The sequence below is a fragment of the Zosterops lateralis genome (assembly GCF_965231275.1).
Source record: "Zosterops lateralis genome assembly, chromosome: 13".
Taxonomy (NCBI): Eukaryota; Metazoa; Chordata; class Aves; order Passeriformes; family Zosteropidae; genus Zosterops; species Zosterops lateralis.
Window position 1 is genome coordinate 5,833,073 of NC_139773.1, and position 18,121 is coordinate 5,851,193.

Here is an 18,121-nt window from a genome sequence, read left to right on the forward strand (position 1 = left end):
AATATAATATATATTGGGTTTCTGTAACAGTTTTGATTTTGAAAGATGCATAGACAGTATTGTTAGAGTAGCTAATTATAAGATTCGAGAAGAGCACTGAGAAGATTTTAAATTGACCAACAAATTATTTTACTCAGATACTTAATAGTATATTTCAGACAACAACGGACTCATTGGTATCATAGTAGTAAAACAGTTGTCTTGTTTATTAAAGAATTTCTGTTTTTCCTGGTAACAGATTTGATTTATTTGAAGGAAGAGGAATAAAAAAGGGCAAGCACACAGAAGCCAAGCCTACATTTTGCAGTAGTGTGCATGCACAATAATTTATTTTTGACCAATATTTTTCATGGAATCATGTTCCAAATAAGCCAAAGCTCACAGAACACATTTGCTGATTAATTTTGCAGGTATTTTTAGGCGTCCTCCTTTTTTTCCTCTTATATTAATGAAATGCATAAGGATGAATAGTGTTACAAATGTATTTTCAAGGGCTGCCTGTTCTCGATAATGGAGTGAAATACCAATGATCACTAGGTATTGTGTGCACTTACCTTTGAAAGACTTTGCATTTATTTGTGGCTCAGTGGGAGTGTTACAATATTTTGGTGCTTTATTTTCTAGTTCTATCAGCATCTATTTGATCTATGTCTTTAAATTTATCTTAAGTTGGGTAATATCTTCTTTAGGTTCAGATACTGAAACTCAAACAATTTTACAATCTTAGCTTAAAATATCATTGAGTGATTCTAACCAAACTAAAGGCATAGAAAATACCTGCTTACAACAGATTGCTGAAAAAAATCTCAAAGTAAAGAAATGGATGTACTTTGGAAAGAGGATGTAGAGGGATATAGTAATAAACAAATAATATCAGGAAAGAAAATTGATACATCATAGTACTGAATGGAGGCAAAAAGCACTTTCATTCTTTGCTTTTGATAAGAAAAAAAAATTTTCTTTTATCACCTGTAGTTCATAACATGCATCAACAGAGAAGTACTTCATATATTCGCTATGATTTTTCCAATAGATAACACAAATTTTGGGAGCAGTTCATCAATAACATTTCCTGTGTTGCAACGTTCTGCTGAAGAAAAAATTCTGAACTCAGACAGACTTACCCTGGAAAGGTGAGAGGGTGATGGAGTGAACGTGCCACAGGCTCAGGTCTGAAGTGACCAGAATGACCAGTGCCCCACTAATGGCTGCACTCAGTGCTGGGCTTGGCTTGTTGGGTTTTGTGTGTGTGTGTTTTTGAGAGAAGAACTGTGTTCCATGGAGAAATTCTCTGTGGATGTTCTTGTGATGAACATATCCATAAAGCAGTCATCTAAGGCAGGCAGATTTCTGATCTGAACAGGCTGTTCATGTGATAGCTGAAGAAAAACTTAACAGATTGTGAGGCTGCACCTGTTGGAATTTTAGTGTGGTTGCAACACAAAACTTCCATGTAGTTTCCATGTAACAAGCGAATCTCTGAGAGGAGAGGTGTTCAGAAAGTTTTGGAAGTATTTCTGCCATGTTTTTAGGCTAATTTTTTAATAGGTAGGAGTTTCTGCCTTATCTACAGAATTTAATTAGCAAACCTAATTAATGCTATCTTAGCCAAGATAATATACTTTTCTCTGTGCAGTCAGAGTAGGTGGGCAGAAGGTGGGTTACTGATTTGTTACTTACTTGTGTGTTCTGTTTTTTCTTTTTTCTTCCAGGCAAAAACTGACAGTGTGCCCAATTATTGATGGGGAAGATCACCTTCGTCTTCTGAATTTCCAGCATAACTTTATAACTCGTATCCAAAATATTTCTAATCTTCAACATCTCGTTTTCTTAGATTTATATGATAATCAGATTGAAGAGATAAGTGGGGTTTCAACTCTGAGATCCCTGAGAGTCCTTCTGTTGGGAAAGAACAGGTAAAAATAATAAAACCTAACTAAGGCACTCTACTTCTTATGGTGTAACAACTGTGATTTCTCATTGTTTCTGTTACAGTTTTCAGTTTGTGGTGTTGCTGTCATACCAGTGAGACCAGCCCTAAGATTAGCTAAGTATCAGGGATCCCACTGAGTAAGCACACAGATTTTGTGTCATGTTCTTCAAAACTTCCTTTCTTAGTAAATTTAAGCAACATTTCCAATGTATTTCACATGTTTCCATCTGATCTTCTATTCTGACCAATTATTAAATATGTGTTCTTAGATTTTTGGGACACGTTGTAGAATGTCTTTCCAGATCAAATGTAGTATTCATTGATAATTTATAACCTATAAAATTATTTCTGCCTGATATATTTGGCTGGGGAAAAATACCAGACAGATGAATCATGGATTTTAATGGAGTTATTTATTGCTTCTAGTCCTGTAGCCTTTAATTTTAATAGTTTAATATATGTATCTATGGAATTGCTCACATATCTAAAGGCTATGCTCTGACTTTTTACATTTCCCTCGTTTTCTTATATTCAGTAAAGTGAGAACTGGTGCCCAGATTTCAGTTATGTGCAGATTATAAAGAATGTACCTCCTGATTCAACCTGTGCTCAAAACTGACAAGTTTCAATAGACGAGTATGTTACTAGAGTTAGGAGCTTTTGCATTTAAAATTTTACCTGTAGAAATCAATTTTGTTTATAGTAAAATGTTGGAGTGTACTATAATTTTGAAGTGCTTTGAGGAATTATTTTCCTTATCATAACCACCCTGAGTGCAGTTTACCTTAGAAGTGTGGTGTTGAGGTAATTAGGACTTGGCCTACTTGTGAGTGAGTGGTTACACATCAGACAGAGTTGTTACCAACTTGGTTTTGCCTTGATCTGTGTGTGGTTTTTTGATTAGTCTCAAAGTGAATGCTTAATAACATGTTTAATGTCATCAGCCAGTAGATGATGCTGTTGGGTGTATAATAGGCTGGGTCTGGAGTCTGACAAAATATGACAGGACAGAGAAGTTTTACGACAATTAAGTTGTTGACTTTGGCTTCCAGTGGAGCAAGTATTCCATCTTTTTCTTCTTTCTAGAAGAACCACATAAATTCTGCTGCTACTGATTTATTGACAGTCAGAAAGGAAGGTGATAGTCTTAAAGTCATACTCATTTATATATCAATTTTTTTTTCATGGTTCAAAATTTTGTTATTTTTCTGTTACTCTTGTTAGTCAGGGAAAAAAAGGCTTAATGTTGTATTGACTGGAAAATGAAACATACTTTTAATCTAATACTAAAAATAATTGTCATAATTGCAATCTTGCAGAATAAAGAAGATCTCAAATCTGGAGAACCTAAAAAACCTTGATGTTTTAGATCTTCATGGAAATCAGGTACAGTACAATAACTTGATTGCCTATGTTTGTTGTGTAGACATGTGTTTGCTGTGTCTTTTACCTAAGTATTTTTTCATTAAAGGGAACTGGTGTCAAGTTTTGCAGTTCTTGAGGTCACCGAAGTCAGTAAGTTAATAAAAGGTGTCATGATGTTTGTTTTCAATCTTTGTACCAGTCTCTTGTATTTCAGGAAGGCTGCAGTGATTAAAATGCTGAGTTAGCTGAGTGTAATGGCACTCACACCTGCACAACAGTAACCTACCACAAGCAGTTGTGGTGTGGTTAAAGCAACACAGCCTTAGAACTGCTGTAAATTTTTAGGTCTGATTGATTGCTGTTTCTACTGTTGGTGGTCTGACAAAACCAGATTCCCTACATACATGTAAAAGAGAGGGAAAAGACAAGTTAGCACTGTAGGGACTTGTTGTTATAAGTGATGCAATAACTTTGTGGCTGCTTTGAATCCCATTAGTCAAACAGTGTGCACATTGTACAGTGGCAGAGGCAGTCTAGGACCAGGGGATGGCATTGCCCTTGGAGTCTTGGTCATCTCCAAACATATTCATTCACAAGTGTTTGTTTGAACAACACAATATTGTATTTTTGTATTGCTGCTGGAAATTTGCAGGGGGATTTTGATAAAAATACTTGCAGGCTAACAATGCAGCTGTGGCAGTCAGCACACGTTCCCAGCACAAATGGAGGAATCACTGATGAAAATGAAACACATCTTACACAATTCTTACAGGTGGTTGTGATGTAGATCTGACCTTTTCTTGTCTTCAAGTATCTGTATAACTCTTTACATTAACTGCAGCTTTACTAGGAGTTTTGGGCTGGTTGTTGCTGGGTGACCTTTGTAATGATAGGCTTACTTTCATCCAGAGAATATAACAAATTACTCTGTGTCAGGAACTAATATTACATCTTGAAGTTTAGTAAGTTATTTTGGTCTTCAAAATGTTCTCATCATAAATGTAGATGTGAAGGGCACAAGTGTTTGGAAATAGAGTCAATGATTTCCTTTTTTGGTAGGTTTAGTGTATTTTTCATGCAAAGACCAAATAAAGACTATGAATTTATCTTCCATAAATAGATTACCTTCCTTTCTAGTTCACAGATAAGCAAGTTTTCCTGTTTAAGTTCTTTTTTTTTTCCTCTGTCTTTGAGGAATTCAAAATTTAAAACACCAATCTGCCATCCACAGTATTAGTTATTTTTGAAGGCCTAATGAAATTAAGAGGAGAAATGCTGTGTTTGAGACACATCTTAGTGGACTAGTGCCTTGTTTTGAAGGCTGGATTTTGTTGTTGCTGTTGTTAACTTACATAACTCTGAATAAGGGAGCTCTTTTAACTATTTAAATTAGTGGGATTTTCATTTTTGGCAGCTTTCTAGTCTGTCTTTAAAGGTATTTCTTCTACATTGTATATTTCTGAAGAACAGACTTCAGCAACATAATTGCCTTTGAGAACTTCAAAATATGGTTTCTCATGTTCAAGAAATGTAGCAATTTAAACAACAGATCAGAGGATTGGAGCCAGACTTATCTCAGTGGTGTTCAGCAAAAGGACAATAATCATTGAGTGTTGTTAATTGTGTACAGTATCTCTTATATGTTACCAGTGATCCCAGGTGAGCACTGAACAATCAAATCCTGTGTACAGATTACAGACAAGGAATTGGAAACATACTAAATTAACTATTATTAACACAGTAACATAGACACATAGAATTGCATCATTCAGGGACTCTACACATGAATTTTATTCTAGAATGCTTTAAATATGAAATGTCATTGGAGTAATTTCCTGTGTTCTGTTTAATTCTGTAAATAATTTTTCTTTCCAGAAGTTCAAGACATAAGTGAAATTATGCAGCTTGATTTTTTTTTTAATGCATGAACTTCTTTTCATTCATCTCAGATTTTTTTAAAAAAATGCAACTTTCATTTGTGCAATTTAATTATTGATGAGTGATTATTTGATTATAACAACCTTTTTCTGAATTCTATTTCATAGTGAGAAATTCAAAGATACAAGCAAATGAGAAGATAAATAGTGGTTTTGTTCGGTGTTTACAAGTAGACTTTGACTTGTGTACTACTTTCTTTTGGTATTATACAAGTATTATTTGAAACATCCAAAAATAAGTGATAATAGCTTTATTATTTCTTACCTAATAGTCCATAAGAAAAGCAGGTGTACCTTCATGTGTGCATGCATAATTGAAACAGGCAATTCAGTAGAACTAATCTGAAAGCTTAGCAAAGTGGTAAAGAGTAGCTCTATATGTTGCTGATGAAATCATTATCTTTGCAATAGCAGTGAAATACCAGGATTAATATTCTAGACTGTAACATTCTAGCCTCTAATTCTAGCTGGGCAGACATCAGCAGAGGTCTGTGCTCTTCATGCCAACTGTCTGCTCTTGGGGTTGCTTTTAAAAGTCTCTCTGTATAAATATGTTCTTTTAAATAATGGTATTTTCTTTTCCTCTTGCTACAGCAAGATTATATATATTATATATATATAAATATATGTAATATTTGTATTTTTGTATAAAATACACACACGTGGATAGTTGAATTAGCAGTTCAATCAAAAGTTTAAGCACCTTAAATCAAAGGAGATGTTATTTAATTTTGGTCTTGCTATCTACTTTTGTCTGCTTTTTAATTGAGAAATTGCTGAAATATTTCTTATAGCAGCATATTCCAGTCCCAGACTTACATGGCCACATATGTGTGTATGGATATATGGAAATTACGAACAAAATGGGACATTCCCCAACTGTTAAATAATGGCTCTCTTACCTCTTCTGTCCCAGGAGCTGCTGGAGACTTTCTGCAGCCTGGCATGTCCAGACCTGCACTGGTTTGAGCAGCAGGAAGCTCCATGTCTGTGACCCCAGGCACTATTTTACTGCTCTGCACCTTGGCATTGTGGGCTCTTGGAGGAGGAATGGTGTGCCTGGGCACTGGGTGCTAAAGGGGCTTACAGTGGTGCAGAGATGCTAATTCTCACTGACAGGGAATGATACATGTTGGTGGCTCTTTGCACTGCCAAAACCTTGTGCCTGCTGTAATATTTTCCATAAGAAAATCTGCTGTCTTCCTTCTGCCACCCAGCATGGGTTTCACTGAGTACCACAGGCATGGCCCTTGTGCAGTGGCTGTCCTGCTTGTCCCTGTGTGCAAGTCAGGCATAAATTCTGCACAGGTGCTGGAGGACAGGTCCCACACTGCCATAAGAAATAATTATCTGGATGGAGAGCCTTGTGTGGATCACTGGGAAACATTAACAACAGGAAACAAACCCATACTGAATCATCAGAGCAATAATCAATGCCTCAGTAAAATACAATGATATTTCCAGAAATAAGAACTAAAATTAAGGATCATTAGCAATTATTGCTCCTTTTATGCCTTTATTTTTTTTTTTTTTGCTTTGTCATTATCACCTGAGTCTTTAAAACAGTATAAAAATTAAGTATTAAAATAAGTATATAAACAAGTATCTGCCAGCTGCCTCTTTACTGTAGTTCAGCCTTTGTTAGGTCCCTCCTTTTTCTAATCCCAGGAAGATAATTGAGTGTCTTTGCAGACAAATTAAGGCTCAGCCATACACCAAATTCCCCCATTTTGGCATGCTATGATACCATCAGTGTTGTCTTGGTTTTATGTCTTTGAGGTTGCTGCTACAGAGCAGCACAGCCGAAGTAACCTGATTTCTGATGGGATAGAAGGAAATGTTGACTGAGTTTTACTGCAGGATGGCAAGAAAAATGTGGGTGAATGCTTGTTCTGGACCTCTGAGTATCATGGTTTAGAGAAACACAGGCACACTATTGTATGAAACTGATAGTTCATGTATGCTTTTAGAAAACATGTGTGCCATACATACATATTTATTTTATATCCATATAAAACACAGTGTGCATGTTTCTCATATCTCTGACAGATTGCTAAAATAGAAAACATCGGTCATTTAAGTGAACTGAGAGTGTTAAACCTCGCCAGAAACCTCCTCACTGTTGTAGAGAACCTGAATGGACTGGACTCACTCACAGAGCTCAACCTCCGGCATAATCAAGTCTCTGCTATAGTAAGGAGCAAAACTCTTGTCCTTCTCTTCTTTCTTTTTCATTTTATTTTTCTTTGTTTTTGACAAAATGCATGATAACTCCAACTTGTTTAAACCATATCAGTGTTTCAGGTTTTTGACATCTTGTGTTTCCTCATATTGTGTTGCTTATATTGTTCTGCTGCAATACTTAATTCTACTACATAAAGGTGTAACAAACATGTATTTTTTGTGTTATTGGTAACATTTTCTTTAAATATGGTCAGGGAGACTGGACTTAGATGACCTTTGAAGGTCCCTTCCAACCCAAACTATTCTGTGATGACTTGTAGTGTTTCAAATCTGAAAGCTCATTATGTTCCTTGGGGAGGGGGGAAGAGATGTTGAAAAAGCTTTGTGGTTCTAATATGCAAATTTAGATATTCTTCTTCCATACAAGTTCATGTTCTAGTAACAAATCATCTCCATTTCTGTAGGTTAGCTAAGCCATAAAACCATCTTAAATTTCAACTTTAAAATGTTGCTGGGGTAAATGCAGGGAAAACAGGTATTGATTGTAAGACCAGAGTTTTCTTTTTGAAGCTTTAACCCAGCATTTTAAGTCTTCATATTCTAAAGATTAAGCTTTTCACTATGCAATTTGAGTTGTAGTTCAGACATGGTAAATGGATTATTCAAACAAGAGCTTTTAAAAATAAAACAGTTTACTTAGATACCTATCTTTTTCTGGCCTGCATAATTCTTTTATTTCCTGGTCCCCTGTTGCTGCTGAGCCTTTCTTTTCTTCAGTTTCTCCTATTTGCCAAGTCAGAATTCGTTTTACATCTCAAAAATAAGAAATTTCTGCGCATTGCTGATTCTGTCACTGTGCCTTCCCCTGTGTCAGTGATGTTACCTCAAATTCTCTTTGCTTGTAGCTTCTGCCTTTTCAGTCCTCTCAGGTGCAGCTTGTACTTTCTGCTGTCTCAAGTAGAGTCAGCATGAAATTTAAATTAGTGACTTACAGACTTGGACTCTGTGCTGTATCTCAATGTTTTAGTGTCTCCTGGCAGAGACAGTGTTTCAGAAGATGATGTTCTCTTCAGTGAAATATTTATTTTGCTTTTTGGCATGTGAGGTTCTTTTAAACTGTTCTTGTTGGTATCTTTTGGGGGTTTTACTCTGATTAAATTCTAATGAGATACAGTTTTGTGAGTGTGGATTGTTTTGTTTTTCATTGAATGGTAATTTTAGCATTTTAGCCAGTATGGCACTAACTCTGTTTAAGTTTTGCATACACACTATACTGTCTAAAACTCTTAAGTAAAGATGGCTGGTAAAATAAAATATTTTTTCTTACGTTAATGATAGATGTTGTCTTTTTCTGTGTGTACAATGATGTGCATGTATTTCTTTACTTACATTTTTTTTTTTTAAATGAAAGCTACATTCCTTTTGTATGGCAATTCAGATTCTGCTGCAATAGGAAATTACTATAAATGCAGAAATATGGAAAGAAATATCATTCTATGGAAAGATCATCCAAGATTGTTTGTTTATTTCTGTAGCGCTTGAATGGCTGAGGGAGGGGAACTGTTTTTCTTTAAGATGAAGTTTAAGTTCATGTGGTTGACTGTGCAGGTGGAGGAGATATTTTAATCATGATACTGTTATGATGTAGTATTTAGCTGCAAAATATTCACTCTTAAGTTCATGAAAAGAACTTGGTTACTGTGCTTTAATTACTCAGTCACTGTCACAATGCTCATTATGAATCAAGCTTTTTAAACTTGATTATTCCTTCAAATGAAAGAATCTGAACACAATTTTAAAAATAAATTGCTATTCTAAAATAATTTTTAAAAAATCTGATTTATATAGCTTCGCAATTTTTGGTGGCCCTTCCTTATTTTTCACATGCCTCCCTTCAGCCTTCCCTAAGTGTATTATTTCTGTGTAGGAAAGATGATGATCTCATTTGTCAAACAAAATAAGGTTCCATCCTGAACTCTCTGCCCTTTGCAGTTTACTGTATTGAATAGCTAAAATTATCCAACTGAGTTGTAGTTGGTTTGAGGAATTAAATCTGCAATCATCCTTTGCAATTCACTGGCCTTGGACTACCAGTTTAGGGACTTTTTTTTTATCTTTGGGCTTTTCACTACAGACTGAAAATCCTTGAATCATAAGTAGTTATTTTTGTAAGGATGAACTCCAGTTGATTCAAAGCTGTAGGATTTGCAGAGGCAGTTCTGGGGCCTGGTTTATAGCAGAAGTATCTTACAGGACTGAAATGTATTCAGAGAGTCTGACTGTTCAGGAGAATAGCAAACAGAATAAATGATTATAAATAGTCTCATATGGCATCAAAAGCACAGATATATACATACAATGAGATATGAAATATCTACTTATTTTCATCCAGTTGTGAGTTAGGGCCTCTGTTAGGAAGATTATCTATATTTTTCTTTGAAAGACTGACCTGCTTGTTTGCGTTGAGGTATTAAAAATTTTGCATTTTGGATTTTGTGATCTGCAGCTTGATCTTAGACTTGAAAGGGGACTGGTCAAGATGTTCACCATTTTTTTCAGGAAAGAACTCCTGCCCTCTGTCCACCTCACTATAAGACTGTGTATCAAAATTGAAGTAGCTGGAGGTTTTTTTGAGTTTTTTTTAACAATCCTGTCTAGTGTTTCTTGCCACATGGATGGGACTTACAACATGTTTTACAGGACAGCAACACATCATGCTAGGAAATGTCTTGAGGGGTAATTACTTTGTGTTCTCCAGTGATTAGTTGAAATCATTGCTGCTTAAGCATTACTGTGCACAACCCTATAATGCCTGTCTGCCTGTGTGTATCCACCTGTATCATGTGTGCCCACCCTTTGAGGCCTCACCACCAAATAGCCTTGGGGACAGAGGGTACCAAATGTACTTCTCTTGTCAACTCAATCTCCCCATGGTCTGATCTGGGAGGACTCAGGACAGCTCTGAAGGAGGAGTTTTGTAACTGCAGACTTGATCACATAAGCCCTGCTCATAGTATCCAGCAGTGACTCTCAGCAGCTTTTTAAGCTTAGATTTAGTGTTTTATTAATAGGAGCTGCAGGGTTTGTTTGAGCTGCCTTTGTTTACCTGTTTGGAATGAACTGTTCTGGACTGCCATGTGGACATGTCAGAAATCTGATGAAGGGAGGAAGAGTCGTAGACTAAAATCAAGACACTGAGCTCTGATCCTCCTTTCCCTTTCCCAGGTTTGTGTCCTCTGGTTTCAAGCTGAAGTATGACCATTGTTAGGGTAAGGAGATGCAGACTTAGAACTGAGGGGTTAGACATGAATGGCTTGTGAATCCCTGCAGACTGTGCTGCCTGTCTGATATGGATTTCACAAATGAAGTTTGATCTTATTTGTTATGTTTCATCTAATATTTGAGCTATTTGCTATTTAGAGGTTTTCTGCGAAGACATTTAGTGGTAATATTAAGTTTAGAGTTTCTTATTCTGTAAACTCATACCATCTTTTAAATGTGAATTGTAAAGGTTATAAAGGTGACAGAGTCCTTCAGATCATCCTCTGGAGAGTCACTGCTGTTTGGCAGTGCTAATTGCACTGCTGTATTGCGCTTCAAAACCTTATTTCAGTAAGCTTTTTTTTTTTTTTTAAGCATGTTTATCCTGCAGCTTAAATGCTGAGACAGCACCTTGGCTTATTTCCCAAAAGCCTGTTCAGAAAGCAGCAGCAGCAGCCATACCCTCCTTTTCTTTAACATCATTTGCTTTGCAAGTGATGCAGCGTGTTCTGCAGAGTGGGATCTGCACTGAAACACTCCCTTGCAGTCTGCATTAGGGAGAGATGGAGCTGCACGTTCTACAGAAATCAATGTTGCAGCAAGGTTACAGCATTTAGAAATGAATGCATTTCATCAGGCCAAGTAAAGAGGCTCAAAAGACACTTCCAGCTGCTGAATTTATGCCTATCTTTTCTTTCTAGAAAGATGTGGATACTTTGCCCTGTCTCCAGCGTCTCTTCCTCAGCTTCAACAATATATCTAGGTAAGGGGAATAGTTTGCTTCCTGTCAGTTATTTGAAGTATCCTACTGGAGCTGTATTTCATGAACATTTGAATTCAAACACTGTGAGTACAGATCCTTTTTTCCTTCCCTAACATGTCAGATAAAAACACAATCAAGCCATTGTGCATGTTCTAGTTTAGGTATAAAAATTCTTTAAACCCTTTGCATTTAAATGTAGTTTTACTATGAGTATTCTACCAAGAAACATATTTTTAATTGATCATTACGCTCTTAATAGTGGTCAAAATTAAAAGTGGATTTGTAAGGACGTTGTTTTGCTGTTAACCTAGTTGTCTGTTAAAGCAGCATTATGCAAGGTACAAATCATAGTTAACATTCCATCACTGTATTTCTGGAGTTATGCAAACTGCTGAGTCAGATTCTGCTTGCTATGGGTAAATTATTTCATGCTTGTATTTTACTTGTCCATGCATTAATAAAGTCTGAAAGGTATATTCATGGTTCTCTTTCAGACCAGATGGCAGAAGCAAAATAGCTCAGCTCACAAAGCTGGGCTTCTATAGTTTCAAGTAACTAAGAGCATTTAGTTATAAATAGAAATGTTTGTGTTCTGTGCCTTTTCATATTAATGCATTTTTGAAGTCTGCCTTTATACTTGTGCCAGTATTTGAAAAAAAAAGCCAAGTGCCTGCATTATCTTCAGTTTGGTATGTCCTTTTTTTTAATCCCTTGATCACCAGCAGCTTTCTTTGTTTAGAATCAAATAATTAAATGTGGGGTAGGGGAAGATGCTTCGTGTTCTAATTACTGTAAATGCCATGCTATTACTGTGGTATCTGCTTTCTCTGTGAAATGTACTTAGTAGGAGCTTTTATTGTAATAGCTACTCAAACATTTTATATTGACCTGCATTATGTTATTTGCAGACAGCTCCAACCTACTTGTCTGTGTTCCTTAGGTTCTTAAAGTACAAATGCAGTACATCTTAAATACCCATGGCTGTTAAACATTTAAAAACAATTCAGAGATGAACTGCAGGAGTCTTTCTTATGCTCTTCCCTTAGTTAATTTGCTAGTCATCTTATTTTCTGTTTTGAATTGGCACAGTGAAGAGAGGGGGTTAGCATTTTGCTTCTGTTGAATCATTTCCAGAACTGAGACTTGCCTTTGTTTCTGGCTTTCTAAAAAAAGTCTCAGGTTGGCAGGAGCAAGGAGGGGACTGCAGCAGCTTGGCTCCCTCGCTGTCAGGGAGCATCACTGCAGTCAGGGAAATTGCTGTGTCTTTTTACGGACTTGGTGTATTTTGTGTAGCTTTCTGGCTGCTTTCTCATATTGTTTTTATGCAAATTCATGTTATTTTTACAGTGTTCAAAGAAGGGAAAAATGTTTGGAATTTTCTGTGAGGTTTTGATGGATTTCTCAAAGTTTGTGATCAGTAGCTTGCTTCTTGGTAGTATATTAGAATTTTTGTCATTTATTCATGGGGGCTTTAGTTGGTCTATTGCTAGATCTATATCTATATCTAGGTTTCATGTAAGCTATAAATACTTATCTAGAACATATATGGCAATATATAATTTGGTTTGAGTTTGCAGTTGGAATATGTATAAAAAAATCTTAATATTAAACAAAACATACTGCTCTTCTGTAAATTTTGTATATGCAAGTAGACAGATAGGCGGATGGATAACTTTAACTCTCTATTTACCAGTCATTATTTTAAAACACACAAATGAAAAATTTCTTTTAATCACATTCAGCTTGGATTTTTTTAAATAATAAACTTTTACAACATGTAGCAGTTCTGAAGGCTAAAACCCTCTGTAATTCCTTATTTAGAGTTATGTAGCAGGTATGTTTTCTACCAGGAAGGTGATTAAATATTACAAGTATATTCTTGACCATCTGTGTTCTGATGCTTGGCTTGATACTCTTTGAACTGACTGAGGGAGTTCTATGCAACCACAGCACCAGTGAATTGCTGTGCTCTATCTGACTGTTCCTACACTCTTTTAAATGGTTTTGTGTGCTTTTGAGGCACTTACTCAAAGTCATTTACTCTGGGCCATAGGATAGTTTGAAAAATGCTTTCTCCTGAAAACAGCTCTGTCTATACAACTGAATTTTGTTTGATAAGCAAATTGGTGCACAAATACTCTAATTAATTTATTTGTAGGTGTGTAAACCCCTCCCCTGCAAATAGAAACAAATGACAAAATCTCCAGAACTTGAATATATTTGTTACAATTTCATTGTAATACTTTATTAATGTTCATTTTTTTAAAATAGCATTTTTGAGGCAATGCTTCCATAGAAAGATGTTCTTGTTTCTATTTTTGTGTCAGTGAAAATCCTTGAGTCTTAAATTGACACATCCTGGCATATTGAATTAATATTTCAGTAGAAGACTTAGGAATGCCATTAAAATTGTCACTATTTTAGGCCTGAGGCTCTACCACAGATTTCATCACTATGTTCTTTTTACCTCATACTTCAGAAAAGGGCTCAGAATGCTGCTGCTTCTCTGCAGAACTTTTATTATAAGAGGGTATATTGGCAAGATAATGTAAACTAAAACTGAACTTGATGCTGGTAGGAAACAAAGGAAGTCCTGTTTCTGGCTTCAGCCCAAAAAATTCTCTGCAGTTACACACTGGAGGCGTTTGTACCTGATGGCTGAAGGCAATATCTATATATAGAACTGGTGATGAGAAAAAATGGGAGAAATCCCGTTTTTAATTTGTCATGTGGCACAGGGAAGAGATTGCAGTAACATTTGCAGGAAAGGTTTGCCACAGAGATTCAGAAAGAAAGTTGTTGCTCATATTTGAACATTTGAAACCTGGGAAGACCATTTTTTGATCTTGGAAGCAAAATACATATTTTCAGTGTTACACTGCTGTCCAAGTCAGCATTATGTTGGCTTTTTCATTTAGTCTAGGCATATGGAATAAGTTGGATAAAAGCTCACGTAATTCTTGTTTTTCATTTGGTTGCTGAATTGGAAACCTGAGAGAAGCAATGTTCTTAGCCTAATGAAAACAAGAAAGTATCTTTTTACTCAGCAAGATGAAAATTTATAAATGCATTGTGAGATGCTTGAACAAAAGCAGGTAAAAGGGAATGAAAGGTTGATGATAGTTACATGTGTTTTTATAGGTAGCTTAGTAGTTAAAACATGGAAAAACACAAGTTTTCTTCTTTGGGTATTTTTGAACATGCAGTTCCCTCTCAGGTGTTCTTTCAGACTGTAGTATGTATGTATGTTGCCTTTCTTTATTCCAGAGCTTTTTCCCTTTGTGCAACATGCTTCTAAAAATTGATGCAAATGCATAGGGAAGGAACAATTGTCTCCCTAAATGAGCAGGTTAAAACAGAAGATAAATATTCCTGTGTCCTGTGAATGTGTGTCAGTGGTGCAGGTTGGGCTCCAGAGTGCTCTGCTGTTAAGTGATTGCCACATTCTGATATGAGACAGGAGAAGGGGGTTTGTGTCCCTTTGGCAGAGGGGAGAACTGGATGCAGGACTTGGAGCATGCACACAAGATGGAAAACTGATCTATTCTGAAAAGATTTCCAGAAAAGGCTTTCTGATAATTTAGCCCAAATTAGTGACTTACTTTTGTGTTGCTGAAATTACAATTTTAGCAAAGATAATTTATGTAAGAAGAACAATAGGAATGAGAGATGGCTGTCTCCTGCAGGAGAAGGTCTTTTGGAGAGAGGATCAGACATTGCACTCGAGAAGATTGACTGAGGCAGTCTGACACAGCACCATCCAGAGCTGCTTTGTGTTTACTCAGCAGGTTAAAGGCTCCTTTGTGGTGAGCAGAGGCTGGAGAGAGAGAGAGAGAGAGAGAGAGAGAGAGAGCCTTGAGACGTGGCCTCTGATTCCTGTCGAGTGCTCACCACGGGGCTCTGTCCCAGCAGTCAGTGTGCTGGGAAGCTGACAGAAGCTTGGTTGTAAACTGTGCAATCTGTTTGGGAATGTAGCACATTAAAGCTTTACTTAGTTTAGGATTGGGATACTAGTGTGACAAGTACAGTATATAAATTTTTCTACATGGAATTTCTCAAGCTCTGTTTTTTTGCATGTGTATATAAAGATGTGAAAACAGTTTTTTGCACTACTGTTTCTTTCTAAAATTGAGCTGCTAATAGGGCAGCTAAAAGCAGGATAAAGCAAGCACATCTGTTTTTAGGTCCAGAGTGAATGTTCTGGCATGCTGAAGCAGTGAGAATTTCAAAGCACAGCAGTATGTATAAGTGGAAGGTCTTGAAAACACACTAGCAAGCTTTCAACTTTTCTGTCATTTCCTGAAGAAATTGTTTTTATTAAAAATCTTTAAATTATATGTAATGAAAGAAATACTGTTTGGTTAAATGTTTAGTGGTAAGTACTTGGAATAAATATATTTAATGCTTTTAAATATACTTGCACTTAAAAATAGTTTTGAACACCAAGGATTTTCATATTTTTCAAACAAAATGTTTGAAAAACATGAAAAATGTTCTAGATCAATGGAAATTCAGACTCTGGGGTTTTTAGTTCCGACATGTTTGAGCTTGCCTTACTAACTTCTGTGTCATTTGGGAAGATTATCTTTTATCTTTAGGACATATTGAGTATGTATTCTAAGTAATGTGTCAGCCTGATCTTCTAAAAATGTGCTTTCATAAGTTGTTTTCTGGAAAGGAAACAGAATCATAAAAAGAAACAGAAAATTGAGCTTTTAACTACATTTACAAAATAGCCAGTTCTTCAGATATCCTAAGAACTTTGACTGACTGTATCACAATCTACCCATAGTTCGTTTTCCATTGGTTTTTAGGTTGTTTTCATGCACTAAGCACAAAGGCAGTAATATCTTTCTCTTTACTGTCACTTTTCTGCTGTGCCCTTGGAGTGTGCAGTGCAGCAGCTCCTTGCATGCTGCACCAATTTGGCTGCATGCTGCACAAAAATAGTTATTGCAATTTTATGCAATGACAATCTTAGAAATGAACATCTGTACTGCATATGGTTTCTGATCACTAAGTTCAGGGCAGACTTAAGGTTTGACTTGACTTAAGGCAGACTTGACTTTTGAAGGCCAAAGGACATAAGGATGGGTGCAATGTCATTCATACATTATAAACATGTTATGGAGTCTTATTTATTACCGTAGCTGTTCAGGTTTTTTTATTAAAATCCAGTCAAATTGTTTCAGTTGCTTAAAAATACTAAATATCTGAGCTGCTTTCTTTTCACATTTCATTTTCAATGAAAGGAACGCTAGAGAGGTTATACATCACGAAATATATTTTACACAGGTCAGTTATTTTTTGGCAGGTAACCAAATCTGATGTATTCTAAGAAGCCAGCAGGTTAGAGTTTATAGACTGAACTCAGCGTAATGGACTAATCTGTTTTGAAGATTATGATGCTTTTGTAGTTGCTTTGCTTCCAATATTAATGATGATGCAAACACCTAGGATCATTTTGATATTTGTGGTTGACTTTCCTTGTATGTTCCAGGTTTTTCACGCTGCCTTTGGTGGCAAATATGCCTGTTATATTTCCAAATATGAATTTATATGTATCATATTTTTGCAGGGAGGTTGATTTATATGCTTTCATAATTCCCCTCATTCTGCATCTTTTTTTATTTGTATGTGAAGGGACTAAAAAGTTTACCAGCAGCAGCTGCTGGTATTTCAGAATACTTGTAATTATCATACGCAGTGTTGATGGGTGGAAGTGTTTCGGTACAGTTAAATGCTTATGTTCTGTCCTTAAGAAGTAACATCTTCCATCTCAACATTATTCCTACTCCATGACATTAAAACTTTAAACTCTTTTGGTTACAGTTTTGAGGATATTCTGTGCCTTGCTGATTCCTCATCCTTGTCAGATATCACCCTTGATGGCAATCCAATAGCTCAGGAGACATGGTACAAACACACTGTTCTCCATCATATGATGCAGCTCCGACAGCTAGATATGAAGAGAATCACAGTAAGAAATTTCTGTTTTCATCAAATTTAATAGATACTTTAAATCAGAAGTAAACTTCAGGGATTTCTGTGTATATGTGTGTATTAAAAATACAAACTTTTTCTTAATTTAGTACGGAATGGTGAATAGATGTTACAATATTTAAAACTTATACCCTTTTCTTTAGTTGACTATAAAGTAAGGGTTTGCATTTTTACTTCATTTAACATGTTTATTTTGAAGTGCTAAAACTCTTCAGCAGCAAATGCTGTATGTTCAGCTGCTATGTGACATCAGAGAGCCTGCAAAGCTTTTGGTTAGAATTTTCCTAACAGTCTTTTCTGATTTGTTGGATGAGAAGGAACAGCACAGCTCTTCCAAAGGAATGGTCTGTTTGCCCTAAAACTGCTGTAATTGGTATCTTTTATTTAAGAATTTAATTGGTTTCTTTAATCAGCCTCCCTAGGGAGATCTGCTGATCACACAGTGTGTGTGTGTCTGTCTGTATTTCTCTCTTCCTAACCTACTCTCCCTGATAATTTCTGTTTCTGCTGCTCAAGCTCAAGTAACCTTGATAAGGGAGAGAGGACCTGCACATAACTCAGTCTCCTACAGGCTTCTTGAAAATCCACTTCAGAGGATGAAGGACAATCAGCAGGGTTTTACTGTAATGCCACCTATTTTGCCTTTTAATATAGGAATAATCTTGGTAATTCTTC

At 36.1% G+C, this 18,121-nt stretch overlaps 1 protein-coding gene across 1 annotated transcript in view; it reads left to right on the plus strand.

The window, feature by feature from the left end:
• Positions 1 to 18,121, plus strand: part of LRRC49 (leucine rich repeat containing 49) — a 41,339-nt gene that overhangs the window by 2,374 nt on the left and 20,844 nt on the right. The window contains exons 4-9 of the mRNA XM_083870694.1: positions 1,034 to 1,133; positions 1,713 to 1,916; positions 3,253 to 3,319; positions 7,285 to 7,428; positions 11,382 to 11,443; positions 17,276 to 17,423. Coding sequence (XP_083726820.1) covers positions 1,034 to 1,133; positions 1,713 to 1,916; positions 3,253 to 3,319; positions 7,285 to 7,428; positions 11,382 to 11,443; positions 17,276 to 17,423 — 725 coding nt within the window. The remainder of the gene's footprint in view (positions 1 to 1,033; positions 1,134 to 1,712; positions 1,917 to 3,252; positions 3,320 to 7,284; positions 7,429 to 11,381; positions 11,444 to 17,275; positions 17,424 to 18,121) is intronic.